Genomic DNA, 21,527 nt, shown 5'->3' on the forward strand with positions numbered 1-21,527 from the left:
GAAAAACTAAGCAGTGAACCTTCTGATATGATATCATTCAATGTTCTTATTCCTGCATTTATCCATTGTTTCCAGACGATTTTATATCCGCCAATTCTGATCCTGGAGTTTATCCATATTGATTGATTTAAAGATTTAGCAATAGGTTCTGGTGATAGATTACTGATATATCTCAATGTTTTCCAAGTGTCAAATAAAATTCTGTGGTCTTTGTATCTTTTAGGCATTGTTATAGTTATTAATTGTTCTGGATATAAAGGGAACAGGAGCCGCCATTCTAAATACAGCCAATCTGGTACATTTTCTAAAAGGTCTGGGAGGATCCAATACATACCCTGTCTTAAAATATAGGCTTGATGATACCTATAAAAATTTGGAAAATTTACCCCCCCTTCCATAATTGGTCTTTGTAATGATACTAAAGCGATTCTTGGTCTTTTCCCACACCAAACAAATTTTGTAAGAATATTATTAAGTTTTTTATAAAATGACCCCTGAAAAAATATTGGAATCATACTCATTTGGTAACAAACCACAGGCAATATCATCATTTTAATTGTTTGAATTCTTCCCCACCAAGAAAGATGTAATGGATTCCATTGCTCACACATTTCTGTTATTTTTTTTAATAAAAGTTTTTCATTCTCTTTGACTGTGTCTTCTATTGTATTTTTGATCATAATTCCTAAGTATTTTATACCATCCTCTTTCCAAATAAATGAATATGGGTCAAATAATCCTTTGGTACAATGAACATTTATTGGAAGAATTTCAGATTTATTCCAATTAATTTTATATCCAGAAAAAGTACCATATTTTTCTATTAAATTTAGTATACATGGAATAGTAGTTTCCGGTTTTCTTAAATATAATAATATATCATCTGCATATGCAGATAATTTAAATTCAAAACTGGTGAATGATATTCCCTCTATCTCCTTAGTTTTGTTTATTGCAATTAATAAAGGTTCTAGGACAATATCGAAAAGTAAAGGAGACAGAGGGCATCCTTGTCTAACTCCCCTATGCAAGTTAAATCTATTTGATAAATTATTATTAATATATAATCTTGCTCCAGGAGAGCTATACAATGTCTGAATCATTTTAATAAAACCGGATCCTATACCAAACCATTGTAAAGCTTGGTATATAAAATTCCATTCCACTCTGTCAAAAGCTTTTTCTGCATCTAAAGATATTAAAAAAGCTGGATCATTTATATTTTTTGCTAAATTTAATGAGTGGAATGCTAATCTAGTATTATTTGATGAGTGTCTTTTAGCAATAAATCCTGTTTGATGTACATCAATAATGAAAGGGAGAGCTTTTGCCAATCTTAATGCTAATACTTTAGCCATTAATTTATTATCCACATTCAATAATGAAATAGGCCTGTAATTTGATACCAAAGTAGGATCTTTGTTTGGTTTTGGTAAGACTATAATTATCGATTCTGCCATAGTACCAGAAATTTTTTCATTCTTTAATTGATATTGATATAGATTTAACAGATGTGGTAATATAATATTTTGGAAAAATTTATAAAATTCAACAGTATACCCATCTCCACCTGGAGCGGATCCAACTCTAAGAGACTTCAATGCTGTTTCTAATTCTTTTAAAGATATAGGTTCTTCTAAACTTCCTTTTATATGATCTGGAATATTTGGTCCAATATATGAATTTAAGAAAGTTAATCCGTCTTGTTCTTTATTTTTATAAGAATTGGAAGTATATAATTCTTTATAAAAATCAAGAAATTGTGTTATAATATCTTTTGTGTTGGTATGTGTATTACCTTGTGTATCTTTAATTGCAATAATCTTAGATTTTCTTTTCTTTGCTTTTAGAAAGTTTGCTAATAATTTCCCCGCTTTATTTGAATTTCCATAATATTGTACTTGTTTGTTGAAAATGTCTTTTCTCACAATTTGAGAAGAAATTTCATTGTATTTAACTTTTAATTTTAATAATTCTTGTAATGTATTATTTTCCCATTTCTCAATTAATTTATTTTCTAATAATTTAATTTGATTTCCCATCTCAAGAAATTGTTTTTTTTTTTGTTTGTTAATAAATGTTGAATATGAAATAATATTTCCTCTCATAGTTGCTTTAAAAGCATCCCATAAGATTTCAGCATTAATATCATCTGTTTCATTAAATTGAAAGAATTCTTGCATTTTTATTTTGAAATCTTCAAGAAATTTTGAATCCGCTAATAAATCATTATTAAATCTCCAAATTAAATCTAGGTTTTCAGCATCATAATTTTGAAGATTAATCCACACACCAGCATGATCTGAAATTATAATGGGATCAATTACTGCTTTTAAGATGCGCTGCGCTATATTATTAGAAACAAATATATAATCAATTCGTGAAAAAGATTTATGGACCTGAGAACAAAAAGAAAATTCCTGATCATTAAAATGAAGAATTCGCCATATATCTACTAAATCACAAGATGTTATCAAATTATCTAAGCCTAATGATTTTATAACTTTACTTGGTTTTTTATCCAATATCGGATCCATTACAGCATTGAAATCCCCTGCTACTATTAAATTAGATGTAGCCAGTGGTAAAAGCAACTGTTGAATTTGTTTAAAAAACTCCATTTGATTCGTATTAGGAGCATATAAATTGAATAAATTCAGGGTAGTATTTCCCAGAACCATTTCGACATGTACCCATCTTCCTAATGGATCATAATTAATTAATTTGAAATCTGCATTACATTTTTTATTTATTAGAACAGCCACTCCAGCCTTTTTCTTTAAAGCCGGTGCAAATAAACATTTAGAAATAAAACCTCCAGATAATTTTTTTGATTCAATTTCCGATAGATGAGTTTCTTGAATAAAGTAAATATCCGCGTTTTGATTTTTAAGGAACGATAACAATTTCTTCTTCTTAATAGGATGATTTAAACCATTGACATTCAGTGAATACATTTTTAGATCCATCTAATTAATAATTATATTTATCCAATTTTTATCCAGTATTCTATGATTATTTACATGATTAGTTCCCAGCACATTCATTAAAAATTTATCCCCTATCCCACCCATTATTTTCCCTCCCCTCCCACCCTTTATCTTATTCTGATTTGGAACACGCATTGGTCATGCAAAACCTACAACACCCTCTCCAGGCAACTAATAAATCATTATAATATTTAAAAACATATTTTTGAATTCAATACATTCTTTATACTTCTACCCTTATATTCTTAAAAATTATATTCATTTAATCTATAAAATTTTATGAATTTTCTGAAATTTATATATAATTGAATCATAAATTATATTCAATATACATACATGTAATATAATATTCTTAATAGATAAACATATTTTAAATGTAGCTCTTATTCTCTATATATATATCTATATATCTTCATATAAATTAAGTAAATCCATTTTTAATATAAATATATAATATTAATCTTAATAATAATGCATTTCAATCATTTTCATAAATCATCTTCATAATAAATTAGTATGAATGAATAATTGATTAAAATATACATTTTATGTCAATACATAAGTTTTATAATAAATTCATATTTTATTAAATATCTATCATTCATTTAATTATTTTCTTATTTATCATAATAAGTTATTATGACTGAAAAATCAAACAAAATAAAATAAATATTTATTAGACATCTATTTTTTAATTATTTCTGTAAATATTCAACTACTTTTCTTGTATATATTTCATAAAATTATAATTTCTTTATACATAGTTAAAATATTGATTTTGTAATAAATTAATATATTTCATTAGTAAATCTTATTCTCAATAGATCAATTACAAATTTTTTTCAATATTTAATAATAAATTCTTTATAACTCATTTCATTATTACTTAATCTTAATAATTTAATGTGGTATATAATTGAATGTATTATCAAATTTGATTAAAACTTGTATTTTATATAATTTTTTAATATAGTATTATTTTTTTATTTTTTTATTATTTTTTTTTTTTTTTTTTTTTAATATAATAATAATTAGAGATATTAATAATTGTGGATGCTGATTTTTTAAATACTATTATATTATTGCATCCATTATTCTAATATATACTATTTCCAGTTAATAAAATTTCTTATATCTTAAAAAATTTTTTTTTTTTTTTTTTTTTTTTAATAATCTTCTTTATTTTCATTTTTTTTCCATCTTCATTCTTCTTTCTTCTTTCTTCTTTCTTCAGCTGAATTATTCTGTTTTTTATATAAATTTAGGATCTTTTTGTGTCAGAAATTCTTTCAGCTTTGCCGGGTCTTGAAAATATATGGATTTATTTCCACTGGATATTCTCATAGTGGATGGATAATATAGACCATATATGTATCCTTTTTCCTTCAGCTGTTGTCTGTATGTGAGGAATTGTTTTCTTATGTTAGCAGTATATTTCGCAAAATCCGGTACTAAAATCAGTTTTGATCCTTTATAATTCAAGTTTTTATTTGCTTTTGCCAGTTTTAATATTTCTTGAGCTTGTTGATACCGTAGCACCTTGAATATCAAAGGTCTTGGAGCAGGCTGGTTTACAGGCTTTCTTGTGGGGATTCTGTGGGCTCTTTCAATTTCTAACGGCCATTTTGAATTAAGCTGAAGCAGTTTAGGTAACAGATTTTCCAGGAATTGTACTGGATCTTCTCCTTCAATATTTTCAGCCAGCCCCAAAATTCTGATGTTCTTCCTTTTTCCTCGGTTTTCCATGTCCACCATTTGATTTTTTAAAGCTGTTATTTCTTTTTTATCAGTTTCATATTCCTGTGTGAAAGATTCAAACCTCTCCACTTTTTCTTCCAGCACTGTCATTCTCAGTCTCTCAGTTTGGATTTCTAGTTTCATGTTAAGAAGCTCTTCTTTTACTTCAGATATTTTATTTGAGTTTTCAGTCAGCATTAGTTTTATTTTATAAAGTTCATTCATTATATCAGCCTTTTCATTGAGTTCTTCAGTCTCCATCGGGAACGGCACACTCGATGGTGACAGGGGAGTAACTTTAGTTCTTTTTGCTGAGATACCTGATGTCGAAGGTTTCTCAGCTTTCCCCTGCTTCATATTCGCCATCTCCGACGTTGTTTTCAGTGTTTTTACTCGCGATTTGAAAAAAGTAAAGTATTAATTTTGTTCCGATTGTTGCCTGGATACGGGAGCGCTGCAGTTAGGCTGCCATATCGTGCGCGCTCCAAGCCACGCCCCTCCCAAAAATATTTTTAAATCCCAGAAATATTGCACAACTTGGGGGGGGGGAACGGAGAAAGATTTTTAGCCAATTCCAAAGCCTTGACCACCTGGTGCTAGTCATGTTCTCTGCGGCACATAAAAACACCTTTCAACTGTGCCAAGAGAACTTTTGTCACTTTTTTTTTTAAAATTTAAATTGCTAGAAATACCGCTCTTTACAGTACAATATTCGCAAAGGTAGTAGTCATCTAGGCAAATCTTCAGCCTTGAGCCTGCTCAATTAATTTCAGGCTCCCAACAATCACGATCCCTGTGATGCCACCCCCTCCCTACACAGGCAGCGTAAAACGCTGTTAGGAGGACTGTTTTGTTTTGACCGCAGCTATTTTGTGCTATCCTCCGCCCACAGAAGCTTCTGCCTTAGATTGCCTAATCCTGCCTAACTGAGCAACTCTGAACAGATGTCATCTTGCAAGCGTAGAACAGATAATCATTCCGCTTTGCAATACCTCATCTCGCATACCTGATGTTTTACCAACAGACAGCATCCAGCACACGTCCTGGGATTACCTGTTCTGGTAAGACACCGCTGTGGTCCAAGCTTAAGGTCATTGTGGTGTCCAGTAATCTGCGCCCGGTCTCTGCCAAGTACAGGTTAATGTTGTATGTATGATTCGGACACTGCGAGGACCCCTGGAGCAGAAAAATAAAAAGGGAAATTGGTAACCTTGAAGGTGAAGCACTTGCTGTATAGAAAGTAGAGGGAAGGAGGCAGAGAGAAACCGGAAGTTACAGCGGAAAGAGGGACAGCGGCAAAAAGGTTCCCGGCGCAGTGCTGCATGCAAGAAACTTCTGAATGACTTGTAGGTCACCCCAGAAGGCGGAAGGGGCCAACGCAGGAGAGTTGCGGGGTTGTTGTGTTTGGGGGGTTTTTTCCCGCCGGTGTTTGGAGAGCCAGGGTGCGAGGGCTATTGGATCCGTGAGAGGGAGGGAGAGGGCTGCTCACCAGGAGTGGTGGGAAGTGAGGAAACTTGCGGCAGATCCTTTATTGCGGGGACAAGGCCATTCACTGCTCTAAGGGGCAGTGAATGTCCTTGTCCCCTTACCCACAACAACTGATCAATTTCTACCCCTATTCCTGTGGGTTACTCATACCAAGCCGTGGGAAACAGTCACTGTGTCATTGTATACGGTATTATCAAGTCCCATCCCTTTCCCTTTGACAGTTTTTTGCCTTAATAGAGATTCATCCTACAAGCAGAGGAAGGTCAAGACTCCTTTGGTGCTACCTGGGAGGCGAGAGCAGCATTTTTTTCTGCATACCTGGGCGCTGGGTTGTTCTGCACTTTCAGGAGATTCAGACAGCTGAACCTAAAACAAGACAAGGACACCAGTATTATCTAACTGCTATCAAGAAAGTCCAGATGCTTCAGCTCTGAGCTCCCCATGTTCAGCTGACTTCCATTCTCCTTCTCCACAACCAGTGGCGAAGGGAGGATAAGAGGCACCCGGAGCAGTGGGGCACCTCCCCCGCCCCCACCCACTCCTTCTTCCCCAATACCTCTTTAATGATCCCGGCACGAGCAACAGCCCCTAATCTGCAGCTTGAACCAGCATCGGCTCTTTCTCTGACATCACTTCCTAGACGGGGGTCCAGGAAGTGATGTCAGAGGCAGAGTCAACGCTGGCACGAGCAGAAGATTGGGGTTGCCAGGAATGTTAAAGAGGTACTGGGGGAAGGGAAGAGGGGCATATGCGGTAGTGGGGGGTGGAGCGGAGAGGAGGATTGGTGCCGGCGCCCCCACCAAGACAGCACCTGGGGTGGACTGCCCTCCCCCCCCCACTGTCCATAACAGCTCCAGATGCTAAGCTGAATCCCCTTCACTTCATTCAGCTCAGCTGCAGACACTATGTTGGTCATCCATATTCTTTTTATGTTTTTCTTGAAAATTTTCAAATCCCCTTATTGAAAGAACTCAAGCTTTTACAAAACATATCCACACACAACCCAACCGATTCAACCCCACTTCAACCCCTCCTAGCAGTCCCTGAAAACAACACCACAAGGAGGAGTGCAGAGTTAACTATTCCTCAACAGCGATGATCAGCTCTCCAGGACTCATAAACATCCCACACCTTGTGACTTGGTCGGAGCGCCTGACGGCGTATGGCAGTCAATTTACATATCAAATGTATAGAGTCCAACTCGATGAGAAGATACCACCCGTGTTCTTCTGAGTTCTACAGGCTATTCTGAATGCCCCACGCCCTCTGCGCTCCACTCAACACATCATATGCCCCAGTTCACTCCAGCTTAGAGCTCCAGTACTCACCAGTTCATTCTTGCAGTGAAGACCAGCAACCACGGTCTTTTCTCCAACAGTAGCAAAGCTTACCAAAGCAGTCTGAGAACAAAAGAAAAGAGGACAGATGCTACCATGTGCCGGGGGGGGGGGGGGGGGGGGAGACAGAAAACATCACCACCACCTGCCTTTGCTAAGTTAATTAAGAGGTTTTCTATACTCTGTCTAGCTCATCTACAAATAATTGTGACTTCTGCACAAGATAATGGCCCTGCCATGTACTCAAGATTCTTGGTGCTGGCTTATGAACCTAAGAATCCCAAAATAGTCATCACCCAGCACTAAATTATACATTCTTTATTACTGGTTAAACAGAAATGAGGATACAGTATGTTTAATGTGTTTCTAAATCAGCCAATCTTTTGCTTATAACTGCGTTTCTTTTCCCTTGAAAATGCTTGGCTTGGCCCCTCCTTCCTCCTCGAGGCTACATAAGGGTTTTCAATCCAATCCTTGAGGGCTGCCAAGAGGTCAGGCTTTCAGGATGTCCCTAATGAATATACATGAAAGAGATGGGAAAACGATGCTTCTTACCCTGATAATTTTCTTACCTTTAGTTACTATCGGACCAGTCCAGAACGAATGGGTTATATCCATCTACCAGCAGATGGAGACAGAGAAAAAATAGTGCCAAAAGCTTCACCCTGTAAGTGCACCGTGTAGCCTGGAATGTTCAATGTTTCGAATAGCCAGACATAGAAAAACACCCCCCCCATTCCCTCCCCCCGATCAAAGTAGTAAAACAGAAAAAACTATACAATGGCCTCTTAGCCACTCAAGCAGCAAAACTAGATAACCAAATCTCCAATCTACTGATATCTACCCCAGACTACAAGATGTTCAGAAAAGAAATAAAAATTATACTCTTCAAGAAATTCCTGAAACAGTCCTAACATCACACTTTCCGTCCTACCTCCTTCTTCCCGCCACACTAAAACTACCGGACTTCTCTTTACCTTTCTAGAAATGACAAATAATCTTCCATTGTAACCCACCATCTATAACTCTTTTGTAATCCGCCTTGAACCGCAAGGTAATGGCGGAATAGAAATCTCTAATGTAATGTAATGGTGCTCATAGCTGACATTTGAAAAAGACTAAAGCCAACATGCCACTAAGGCTATACTGTTAACATAGTAAATGACAGCAGATAGAGACCCGATTGGTCCATCCAGTCTGCCCAATCACACATGCTCCATAAATTAATTCTTTAGTTTAAATGGTCCTTTTTCTTAGATATTTCTGGGCCAGAAACCCAGAGCCCTGCCCAGTAGTATGCTTAGGTTCCATCTACTGGAGTCTCCGTCAACTCTCACTCTTAACCATCCCAGCCATCGAAGCCCTCCCCAGCCCATCCTCAACCGAATGTCCATATTTGGGACACAGGTCGTGCAAGCAAGAAAAAAATGGGGACTAATCTCAATGTAATAAAACTAGAAGCAGGAAGAGCCTTATTTCACACTAATAATAATAATAATAATTTATTCTTATATACCGACATACCCAGCGAGTTCTAGGCGGTTTACATCAATTATGTTAGGATCCGCGTGGACAGCAGATTTACAGCAATTTGCTGTCCACGCGGATCCTAACATAATTGATATAAACCGCCTAGAACTCGCTGGGTATGGCGGTATATAAGAATGACATGGGGACAAATTTTTCCCCGTCCCCTCAGGAACTCATTTTCCCGTCTCCGCAAGTTCTTTTCCTGCCCCTGCCCCGTTCCTGCAAGCTCTGTCATCTGCACAAGCCTCAAACACTTTAAAATCTTGTTAAGGCAGAGCTTAGAGGAATGGGGCAGGGACAGCGACAAAACTCACAGAGACAGGACAGAGAAATTGAGTTCCTGTGGGGACAGGGGACAAATTTGTCCCCATGTCATTCTCTATTTCACAATCCAAAGTCACCTCAGAGGTCAGGAGAGGATCTGGATGAAAAGGGGAAGGACTCAGCATCTCCAGGCCTCACCTAAGCTCAAACGAGAATGCTCAGACTATAGCCTGAACAAGATGACCAGCATAACCCCCTGCTCAACTGTCGCACAGGAAGAACCAGGTCAAGAGCTACGAAGAAACTGCTCAGTCCATTCTCCATCTGATTGGAGACAGAGAAAAATACTGAACATTCCAGGACGACTATCAGGAAGTTCTGCTTCACGCAGCGAGTGGTGGACACCTGGAAAGCTCTCCCAGGGGAAGTAATTGCAGAATCCAGCGTTCTAGGATTTAGATGCACATCTCCCTTGAGAAGCATACAGTGATATGGGGACTAAAACTAGGCCAGGGTACAGCTGGCGGGGCCTCCGCATGTGCGGATCACCGGACTTGATGGTCCCAGGGTCTGATCCGGAGATGGCAATTCTTATGTTCTTATGAATGAAACCCTTCAATGGTGAAGCTCTTGGGACTATTTTTTCTCTGTCGCCATCCACTGGTAGGACATAACCAATTCATTCTGTACTGGTCTGGCATAGATGTAATGCAAATGCATGCCTATTACCTCCACTGTATGTAAACGTGTCTCAAAGTGTATTCATTAGGGGTCCTGTGAAAACCTGGTCCATTAGTGGCTGCCGGGACTGGGAGTAAATACCTTTGATGGAAAGATGATGCCACCAAACAAGAACACAGAGCAATCAGCTTTTGAGTCAGTTTTAAATTCTGAAATGGCTAGTATTTCGCTTTTGCTGTCTTTTGGGTTATGATATACCCCTTTGTAAACACAGATCTTTACATCATTTTAACAGGCTCTCAGCATTATGACCTTAGAAGAAAAATAAATGTGACCTATAAGCAAATACAGTGTAGCCGTACCTGGTGGAAGTCTCGGAGAGGGCTGAAGAGCCCATCTCTGTACTGTAGTAGGACGAAGTGGCTCGGAGAAAGCTGCAGAAAGAACTGAGCCCTGGAGGCAGCAGCAGGATTGGGCTGCGTGGTGAAAATCCGCAGGTCGGCGTCAGCAGTGAATTCCAAGTCAAGGGACTGGAGAAGCAAAAGAGCAGAGTAAGAGGCAACCAAATGTCCACCCACAATACAGAGCAAAAACCGTCTCATAACAAACCTCAAGAACCAGAAGAATTTTCTATTCCGTTCTCCAAGGAGAGCTCAGAATGGTTTACATGTCATTTATTCAGGTACTCAAGCATTTTTCCTTGTCTGTCCTAGTGAGCTCACAATTTAATGTACCTGGGGGCAATGGGGGGATTAAGTGACTTGCCCAGGGTCACAAGAAGCAGCATGGGTTTGAACCCACAACCTCAGAGTGCTGAGGCTGTAGCTGTAACCACTACGCCACACAGTCTTCAATACAAAGCATATTCCCAAACTCCCCCTCCCATCCTGCTGCCTTAACAAACATTATTGCCATAATCCAACATTACCAAAGAGGAAAATAATGAGTCGGAGATCTTGTTTCTTATAATCCCCAGGGCCCAAACTCAGAGAGTAGGACAATATTCAATCCTATATCTGTAATTCACAGTATCAAAGCCAAATGAATTGGCTCGCTAGGCAGAGGGAACCCCTCCCTCCCCCATCCCTAACTAGCACAGGAACTGAAACATCCCATCCTACTTTCACCCACCAGCCCCCATATACAAAGTGGAAACAACACCAAGAAAAACAGTCCCACCCATCTCATGACCCAAAACCCCCACACCGATAGCCATTCAATCCGCTTTCCCTTCCCTTCACCTACTCCCCCCCCACCGTCCCCTATCATTCAAACACCCCCCAACATTCACAACTCATTCAAGAGGAGACTACATCCTTTATGATGCAAAATCCATATGTCCGGAGACCAAGTTTCCAAGAAACACCAGCATCCTTTCCGGGAGACTTTCACATCTCTGGCCTCCCAGCAGGCCAATTGGTGCAAGTCTGCCCGCCATAGCCAGTACCCAGGAGGTTTGCTGGAAGCCCAACACTTCATAATACCTTTCTGAAGAAGAATTACTAACTTTTAAAATCCAAGTGTAATCCAACACCTCTCTTCCTAATGTTACGATCAGGGTCAGGCAATGCTAAGTGTTACAGATCAGATCAGCTCTCAAACACATGTGGTCAGAGAAGCTATTTGCTCTTTAAAGAACTCTTGTGAGAAAGATGCTTTGGCTTGTTGTGAAATGTGTCTGAAAGTGGAGTCCCCCAGAACCCAAGAATCTTGGGGATCAATATTCAAAGCAATTTATCCACCCAGATCTTAACCCCCTACTACATGTACCTACACCAAGAATGCCTATAAATCTACCGTATTTTTCGGACTATAAGACGCACCTGACCATAAAACGCACCTAGGTTTAGAGGAGGAAAACCAAGAAAAAAAACATTCTGAACCAAATTGTGTACTAATATATTTAATAAAATATACCAGGTTCTGCACCCAGCCCCCCTCACTCCCTGCCAGGCTCTGCACCCAACCCCACACTCCTTGCCAGACTCTGCATCCTGTCCTCCCTCCCTGCCAGGCTCTGTACCCTGTCCCCCATCCCCTCTCTGGTTGGCTAGTGGTAGACTGGGACAGGAGGGATCCGTCCCAGCTGACTAACAATTTTTTACACCCCCCTCCCACTGGTACCTTTTCAAATTCTGATGGTCCAGCGGTGTATCGGCAAGAGCGAGCTTTCCACGCTTCTGCCCCTCCCTCGCTGGACGGCTGCCTCATCATATCTTGCAGCCAGCAGCACACAAAATAGAAGCGAGCTCCAGCCTGGCCCCGCGCCACTCCCTGGATGGCTGCCGTCAGATCTCATGGGATTCATGAGAACTGACGGCAGCCATTCAGAGAGCAACATGGGGCCAGGTTGGAGCGCGAAAAGCTCGCTCCTACCTTCTGCGCTGCAAGATATGATGAGGCAGCCGTCCAGCGAGGGGCAGGAGCGCGGAAAGCACACTCCTGCTGATACACCGCTGGACCACCAGAATTTAAAAAGGTATGGGGGAGGGAGTAGAATTGTTATATTCTCTTCATAAGACGCACAAACATTTCCACCCACTTTTGGGGGAAAAAATGTGTCTTATGGAGCGAAAAATACGGTAGGTTTATATTCAAGTATATATACTAAACTATGTTTTTTCTGGTACACTCAAATTCAATGCCAGAGTCCAGACCTGGCCCAGCATCAAATTTCCAGGGATAATTCCTGCTGAATATCAGGCCCCTTTGTATGTAACAGAAAGAAAAGGCAAACTTCCGGCTCCATCAACTAACACTGCTTTTCAAATAAAAGATTCTTAAATTTTGAAAAGGATGTATGCAAATTCAGTCAAGGAAATCCCTTTCATTGCTCCCCATTTACCTTTAACATCATCAAGTAACGATCTTTTAAATTCTCTTTTTCTAAGAATCCAGCATTTGCCACCTGCTCAATTCCTCACCTGCAGCGGGATGTCTTTCATTTGCAGCTCAGTTTCCAGTGACAGGATATACAGAGAGCGGGTCCCCTTGTCTGCGCACACTAGGAGTCCCTGGTCAATAACCCCACAGGCGCCATTCAGGGTGGTTATCCATGGAGCCGCCACCTTTACCTGAGCGACAAACAAGTTGTAGTTCGTTAGTCACCCACTGCTAAGGGACCCTGCAGAGCATTTTATTTTCTCTTTCTTTCCTTTAATATACAGTTTTTCTCACTGTTCCTTCCCTAAAACAAATAAATACCTTGCAATCCAATAATTTCACGGTTACCGCCCCTTCGCTCTGGAACTCCATACCAAACTATTTACGTGAAGAAACAACTCAAAACCAATACAAGACCCAATCCCCCTCCTCTCGTTTCTCCCTTCCATGTTTCTTTTCTCTCTTCCCCCCTGTGGATGTACGTCTCTTCTGTTGCTCTCGTATACTAATCTACCCTAGTAATGTCTTAGCCACTAATTTATTTATTTTATCTTAATTTTAATGTACCTTACATACTATTTTGATTGCTGTACACCGCCTAGAAGTCTGATTAGGCGGTATAAAAATTTTTAAATAGACTTGAGACTTGTTAGACACTTTAGCTAAAACTGTGATCCCATTTTAGGACAGACAGGGAAATTCTATGTGCCTTCCTCTAATTTTATTGTTAATTTTTTCTTTGTTGTATTCTGTAACTGCAACAAACCGAAAGGCATATTGCGGTATATAAATAAAATCTTATGTTACGTCAGAAAGACGTGTGGACATTCTTTCCAGCTGTGCATTTTTACATGTGTATGCAGTTGTGCAGCCTTTCAAAAGCTTTCTTCTGCACATGGGAAGAACTTTATAAACTCTAGCCTTGCTATGCCCTGATCATTAGCTCATTAGAGCATTTGAGGTATATTCCTGTCCCTTGAGCTCAAACTCACTTCAGTTGCATTTTGGCTCCTTCTCATTTTTCTCCTTCTTTTGTGTAGATTCTACATAGTGTAAATTGTTTTGATACGTTATCGGAAAGTAAAGAAGTGGGACTAATAAAAGACGCAATGCACATGACTCAAGGTGATGTCACCAACTCATGATATTTGTAACTCTCCCCCTTCTGTCTCTTCCATCTTGCTTCCTTTACTCTTTTCTATGTTAAAACTGGGGGGGGGGGGGGGGTTATAGATAAAGACCTACATAGCAAATGCATTAGAACAAGGTACAACCCTTACTGACAACAGATCTTCCATTGTAACCCATCGTTTATAACTTGTTTGTAATCCGCCTTGAACCGCAAGGTAATGGCGGAATAGAAATCTCTAATGTATGTACATCCTGTCTACTATTTACCAAACATCAACCCCCAAATCTCCATCCCCCACCCCGTTATAGAATAAAACTGGTTATTGAAGAAAAAGCACCAAAGAACAATTGGAAAGCATGAAAATGAAATCACTGTGAGGAAGCAAGAGGAACCCGGTACCCCCATCCCCCATAACGCACAATATATAGTGCAAAGTTTAAATGAAAAAAAGACATATCCGCAAACAATTATCTATGAGCCAAAATCTTGCCAAATCGTCATCCTCCCCCTCCACCCCCCCCCCCAACCCAGCAAAACCTGAGTCTCGAAGTGCAAACAAAACCACAGATCTGGAAAAGCCCCAGGCGGTCAACAGTCTGTTCCAAACCCACAACTTGGGAGTTCCAAAGAAGAACAAGACTGTGCTGTGAATAGGGAAGAGATGATGACACCAAGGGCTCCTTTTTACTAAGGTGCGCTGGCGTTTTTAGCGCTACGCGGCTAGAACTAACACCAGCACAAAGCTGGCATTAGCATCTAGCACGCACGGCATTGTAGAGCGCGCTATTCCACGCGTTAAAGCCCTAAAGTGCTGGTTGCCTATGTATTTTATTGTTTGTATTTTTGCCTTGCGTTGTTAATAGTGTCTTGTATTGTTTGTCTAGAGGACATAATTTGAGGTTGACGGGTGGTAGATTCAAAGGCAATGTTAGGAAATTCTACTTTACGGAGAGGGTGGTGGATGCCTGGAATGTGCTCCCGAGAGAGGTGGTGGAGAGGAAAACTGTGACTGAGTTCAAAGAAGCGTGGGATGAACACAGAGGATCTAGAATCAGAAAATAATATTAAGTGTTGAACTGGGGCAAGTACTGGGCAGACTTGCACTGTCTGTGTCCGTGTGTGGCCATTTGGGGGAGGATGGGCTGGGGAGGGCTTCAATGGCTGGGAGGGTGTAGATGGGCTGGAGTAGGTTTTGACGGAGATTTCGGCAGTTGGAACCCAAGCACAGTACCGGGTAGAGCTTTGGATTCTTGCCCAGAAATAGCTAAGAAGAAAAAATTAAAAAAATTTAAATTGAATCAGGTTGGGCAGACTGGATGGACCATTCAGTCTTTATCTGCCGTCATCTACTATGTTACTATGTCTATTTATTGTTGATTTTTTATGTAATTTTGGAACCCGTCCTGGGTAAGGGCGGGATATAAATAAACCAAACCAAGAATAAAAAGAGACAAAAGGGGAACACCTCTGTAAAACAGCAAGGAATCCAAGTAGCAGAAAAGTTGCCCTGGCACCCCTAAAGGGACACATCCCCTAGTGTATTCATCATCTGGCTACGGGCCTTTGCTCTTTTCTATCTTCTACCATGCTTCAACCTCCAGAAATATTGGAGCCAAGTTCACCCTCAAAACTTTATAGCTTTTTATTTAGATGCAGGACCAGAGTCAATACCATGCATTTCAAAAGTAAACCCACGCTGAAATCCAGGGCATTAATTATGATTTTCTGGGTACAGAGTCATTTCAAAATCTTTTTATAGCAATAAATACAATCACAATGTGTTTGTTACCTGTTTGGTAATTTCTCCATCTTCCATACTGAAGGTTATGATGTCAACGTAACTTTGGGGAGCTACTCCAAGGACATGGATCACACCCTTCCCATAAGAATACACCAGCTGGTACTGGACAGTCTCACTATTGGAGAGAAAAGGGAAATGATGTCTTTCCCTGAATTACTCCAGACTAGTCCAGATGCATCAGTATACAGACTGAGAACTACTGACTCTATGATAATCACTCTGAGTAGTCTATGCAGCCCCTAATCAGTCAGTATTTCAATACAGCAAAAGGTTATTAGCTGCAGCCTATTAAGGCTAGACATGGTGTCAAAAGATCTTTGGTCCTATCGACTACCTTGTTCACCCCACAAAACTACACGGGCAGATTCTGAACACACGCAGCTCTTTACATCAAAACATAGAAGAAACAGTCCCTGCTCAAAAGAGCTTACAATCTAGTCAAGACAGACAAACTGGACAAGAAGGTGCATCAATACACTGGGCTCAGGTAGGGGAATTACAGAGGGAATGATAAGACAGATATTGATGCTTAGAAGGTGGGTTGGAGTTTGGAATTGAAAGCACTTCAAAGAAGTGGACTTTGGGTCTGGATTTGAATACTACCTGACATGGAGCATGATGTTCCAGGCATACGGTGCAACAAGGTAGAAGGGATGGAGTCTGGTGTTGGCCGTAGAAGAGAAGGATATAGATAAGAGAGATTTATCTGATGAGTGGAGTGCCCGAGGGGGGAGTGTGAGGAGAGAATGGAAAGGAGAGATACTGAGGAGCGAATACACTTGTCGGTCAGTAAGAAGAGTTTGAACTGTATACAGAAATGGATAGGGAGCCAATGAAGTGACTTAAGGAGAGGGGCAATGTGGGCATAGCGACACTGACGGGCAGCACTTGTACTATCAGAAATTACATCACCATAACAGGAATTCTCTACTGAAAAACACTAAAAAGGAAAGATTCCAAAGGAAATTCAGCAAAAGCCAGATCCATTCTAAAACTTAAGACACAACCAATGCCAGGCAGGGTTAACACTCTCACCACTTTGAAGTTCCTACCTTTCGGGTAAATGTTCCGCCCACTTCTGGTGTCCATTTGAGAGGTAGTGCAGGGAGAGAACGCCTTTCTTCAGAACAGCCACGTACCTCACCATACCCTGAGTGCCAACCAAACTGGCCATCTGAAAACTGCAACCAGGCCAGAAAGGTTACTCTGAAAACCACATCACAAAGCTTTCCAACGAGAAAAAACTGAACAGAAATAATCAGATAGATGCAACAAGATCAGGACAGTCGGAACAATCATAATAATCAGATACCAACAGTTGCGTAGTGAGGAGAAAGGAAGGGACATCCCTTAGCGCTGGCACCTCTCCACACCACGCTCAAGCCCTCCCTTCCCTACCTCCCATACCTCTTTAAAATCATCACCAGCGCAAGCAACTACTGTAACCTACTTCTCGCGCCGGCTTGGCTCCCTCTGAAATCACCTCTGGGTTGTGGGGCCAGGATATCGCATCAGAGGGAAAGCCAACGCCAGCGCAAGCAGCAGGCCGGAGAAGCGGCTCACGCTGGTGAAGATTTAAAGAGGTACAGAGTGTGAAGGGAGGGCACAAGTGTGGCATGGGGGCATGGAAGGAGTTGGGGGGGCAGAGAGGAGGGAACAGGGGGTGCCACTGCCCCGGGCACCTCCTACCCTCGCAAAGCCGCTGGATAGCTAATATAAATGCAATTGGGTAGCTTCATACCTACGCCAAACATTTCATCAGCTTATGCATGCAAGTTCCCCCCACACACACACACACATTCGTATTAAAGCAGAGACAAGTGTGCACACATTGCGTGAGGAAGACCAACCATTTTCCAATGACAGCTTGCATTAAAGCTATATTGACAAGACTAGTTCTAAAGTCATAATAGCTGCAAGCACTTGAGCGAACCTTTCCCCATAAGTTATATATCAGAATGGTGGCCAAAATATGTAATTGAGATATCAAATGCAAGGAGGAATCCATTCATATAGAGTCCATCAATTACTGAGAAGGGTGATTAGTCAGTGACAATATTTTGCGAAGGGAGTTATGTGTTGTCAACAACCTCCTGCTTAATTTTTACAAAGCAAAAAAAAAAAAAAAAGAGGTTTTAATTTCATCTTTAAAAAATATATATAATTTCTCTCACTGTAAACCGTTTAGATATCTTTGATGGAAGGTATATCAAGAACTTAATAAACTTGATGACTTCACCTGCCAGTCTCCAAGGAGGTTTCCCAGTTTAAGCCTCCTATGTTTGTCTCCCAGGAACGGAGAAGTCGGCCCCCACCAGACACAGTGACTGCATCTAGAGAACAGAGAAGGAGATTTATGTTTCTTGGTGAAAATCAGACAAAGAAACATGATTTAAAGACAAAGGTGAGACATCTTATTCATCAGCTGCGACATTCGCCCCCCTCAAAGATCATTCAACCAGTTCATCAACTCATCCTATCAGTGGGCTGTTGAACTGATCTTCATGCAGTAAACTCTCTCATTTTTACATATCTATATTAAACAGTTGGACACTGTTTGAGTCTCCTCTATGAAAACTGAACCGGTTTATCTGTCTGTTGAATCCTGCATTGGAAAAATGCTGTATGAGAGCAGAAAACTTCCCAAATGAAGTCACAAAACCCATGTTTAGGGTTTATAACCTAGGAAAGCTGCCCACAGAAATGTCACCTGTCCTCACCTCTGGGAGTTATATGCTTTCTGTGGCCATAATGAGGTTGCAGTAAGCACTGGCTTATACACACACATTGCTTCTTGCCCTGGATCGGTAGCATAGAATGTTGCTACTCCTTGGGTTTTGGCCAGGTACTAGGGACCTGGATTGACCATGGACCATCAGTCTGACCCAGTAAGGCTATTCTTATGTTCTTATGAATCTTGCTACTATTTGGGATTCCGGAATCTTCCTACGCTGAGATTCTGGAATGTTGCTACTATTTGGGTTTTTGCAAGGTAGTTGTAATATGAATTGGCCACTGAGAAGACGGGATACTTGGCTAGATGGACCATTGGACTGACCCAGTATGGCTATTCTTATGCTCTTACATGTGCCAAGTATAAGACAATCAAGCCACTGTGACATCACTGATGAAGTTGGCTCTGAGGCATTGGTAGAATGAGGCATTATGACATCACAATCTCAGCTTTGGAATGTTGCTCTCATTGGAGTTCCAGAATCTTGCTATTCTTGAGATTCTAGAATGTTGCTACTCTTTAGGTTTTGGCCAGATACTAGGGACCTGGATTGGCCACCGTGAAGATGGACAATTGGTCCAACCCAGTATGACATAAATACACACGTAAGCGAGTTTAAGAATGCACAGGAAGAAAACAACACAAAAGACCAAAGTAGCTTGCAGTGCTGTATGGAGAGTTCCACTAACATAACATACCCTGTCCAGATGTCAGCATGGCATCTATGGCCCCTTCAGGAGTTCCCTTGTCCACATGACGCCATACTGAAAAATAAGCAAGTCAGATCCTGATGCTCATCTCTGCCACCATGTAATAAATAGCCTCTTATTTCCCACAATAATTCTACAGTGTCATGTGCACGTTACTCTTTTCTTCAAGTCTTACAAATTAAGATATCCATTATTCCAAAAGGTAGATTAGAAAGCAGGTCGTAACTCACACAGATCCCCATTTCTGGAGTTTAAAGCTGCAATCACATTCTTCTCAGTAGCAACGATAAGCTTCTTGGATGCCTGGTAAGCATCCAGACAGGCAAACTTTACCTTACCGACATACTGCTGTCTCCTGAAAAACAGGGCACCAGGCCAAAATGTGAAGATCTTGCATAAAACGGAATTCAAAGCGAAGTGCTGGAACAGGACAACAGACTGTCGCAAGGCTCTGCTGCCCTCCCTGTCCTAACCTCATACCTTTACTGCCGATCCTCGGTGGAGGTGCTGCGGGCAGGAGCGAACTTTCCAAGTTCCTGCCCCGCTGTTAACAGGCTTCCGTGAGTGTCTTCGGCTGCTGAGAAGCATGAGCAGGCATGCAATTTAACACTGCTGCTCAGTGGTGAGTGGCTTCCTTAATGGCTCCCACGAATTCAGCGGTAGAGGTATGAGGTTAGGACAGGGAGGGCAGCAGGGTGCAGAGTCTTGCAGCAGCCTGCAAAAATTTTGGAAGGAGGTGTATTGGCTCGAATATAAACCGGGACTCCCATTTTTGGGCCAAAAAAAACCGATTTATATTCGAGTATATACGGTACCACTGTTTTAGTGGAGGAATGGGCTAGTGGTTAGAGCTTTTGAGTTTGATTCCCACCGCAGCTCCTTGTGACTCCGGGCAAGTCACTTAACACTTCATTGTTCCAGGTATAAAATAAGTACCCATGTAAAATATATAAACCGCTTTGATTGTGTAAATCACACAGAAAAAGTGGTATATCAAGTCCCATCCCCTTTACCCTTTAGTTAGTGTTTTTCTGAAATGGGGAAGTCTGTCTGGGTTTAGCTGGCTCTCCTAACTATCTCCTCCCCAGCTGCTATAATTCAATATTCGGGCAGCCGGCAGCAACGAGATGAGTTTGCTGCTGCCAGCCTTCCCCAGAGGTTGCCTCTCTGCAGGTCGCACCTATGTGGGAACAGAAAGTTGCTGAAGCGAGGCAGCTTCCAGGCCAGGCTGGCGGCAGCAGGCTCACTTCACTGCCACCTGCCCAAAGTTTGAATTACATCAGCCCAGGAAAAAGTAGATGAGGGAGTCGGGCGCTGAATAGAGAGGACATGAGGGGAAGAAGCATCGGAGGTGGGAGAGCTGAAGAATGAGCATCGCAGGTCGGGAGGGGAGGGGCTGAAGAAGCATTATGGAAAGAAGAGAGCGCTGGAGAAAATTAACCGTTCCCCTTAACTATATCCATGACATCCTGTTTGTCTTGCCTGTTTAGATTGTAAGCTCTTTCGAGCAGGGACTGTTTTCTTACTCTTTGTGACTCTGTACAGTGCTGCGTGCGTCTGGTAGTGCTATAGAAATAATTAATAGTAATAGTAGTAGAAAAGAGCAAGGAATAGGGTAGTGCTGGTTGGGAGGGGAGAGACAGAAACAGCAAGAGAGGAGGTTGGAAGGAGAGAGACACCTGGGAGGGGGCTGGAAGGAGAAAGTGAGAGAAGCACCGTGGGGAAGGAGGGTTGGAGGGAGGGAGAGAGAGAGAAGCACTAAAAGTAGGGTTACCATATGGCTCCAGAAAAAGGGGATGATAGGAAAGGGGAAAGAAGGTAGCAAGCCCCGAAGCACAGCAAATCCAACAAGAGGAGGCACTGGAGATGTCAAACCCAACCAAGTGGTCAGAATTCCTTTATGGGCAGTTTGTATCGAAGTTTAAAGACAAGCAAAATACCAAAAGTCCAAGTCCCGACTGGGATACGAGTTTCGGCGATCCCATCGCCTTCCTCAGGGGGACAATTGTGAGCGCATGGGCGTCTCTTCATCCAAAAAAGGCGCCCGAAAGGGGGACGGATTGAGACATCCGGGTTTTACTTCCACTACTTTCAATAGCAGCAACAGGTCCTTTTTCTGGAGCCATAGGGTAACCCTAGAAAAGGCTCCAGAGGAAATGGATGAAGGGGGCGGGGCTTGGGGGGCGTAGTCACGTGTCCTCATAAATATGTGACTTGTAGGTCTCCCGGCCCTGCACTGC

At 41.1% G+C, this 21,527-nt stretch overlaps 1 protein-coding gene across 2 annotated transcripts in view; it reads right to left on the reverse strand.

Annotated features, from left to right (window-relative positions):
- EMC1 (ER membrane protein complex subunit 1) overlaps positions 1–21,527 on the reverse strand; it is a 38,277-nt gene that overhangs the window by 16,597 nt on the left and 153 nt on the right. The window contains exons 1-11 of one of the 2 annotated variants that reach the window (XM_033922516.1): positions 21,228–21,380; positions 19,518–19,642; positions 19,276–19,341; positions 18,083–18,176; positions 16,896–17,024; positions 15,832–15,958; positions 12,952–13,101; positions 10,390–10,557; positions 7,544–7,615; positions 6,534–6,581; positions 5,781–5,903 (exon numbers count right to left, since the gene is read on the reverse strand). In XM_033922516.1, the coding sequence (XP_033778407.1) occupies positions 5,781–5,903; positions 6,534–6,581; positions 7,544–7,615; positions 10,390–10,557; positions 12,952–13,101; positions 15,832–15,958; positions 16,896–17,024; positions 18,083–18,176; positions 19,276–19,294 (930 nt within the window). In that variant the 5' untranslated portion in view covers positions 19,295–19,341; positions 19,518–19,642; positions 21,228–21,380. Of the gene's footprint in view, positions 1–5,780; positions 5,904–6,533; positions 6,582–7,543; positions 7,616–10,389; positions 10,558–12,951; positions 13,102–15,831; positions 15,959–16,895; positions 17,025–18,082; positions 18,177–19,275; positions 19,342–19,517; positions 19,643–21,227; positions 21,381–21,527 lie in introns of those variants that run through there. The other variant, XM_033922515.1, reaches the window with a different exon arrangement.

The sequence above is a fragment of the Geotrypetes seraphini genome, chromosome 15 (assembly GCF_902459505.1).
Source record: "Geotrypetes seraphini chromosome 15, aGeoSer1.1, whole genome shotgun sequence".
NCBI lineage: Eukaryota > Metazoa > Chordata > Amphibia > Gymnophiona > Dermophiidae > Geotrypetes > Geotrypetes seraphini.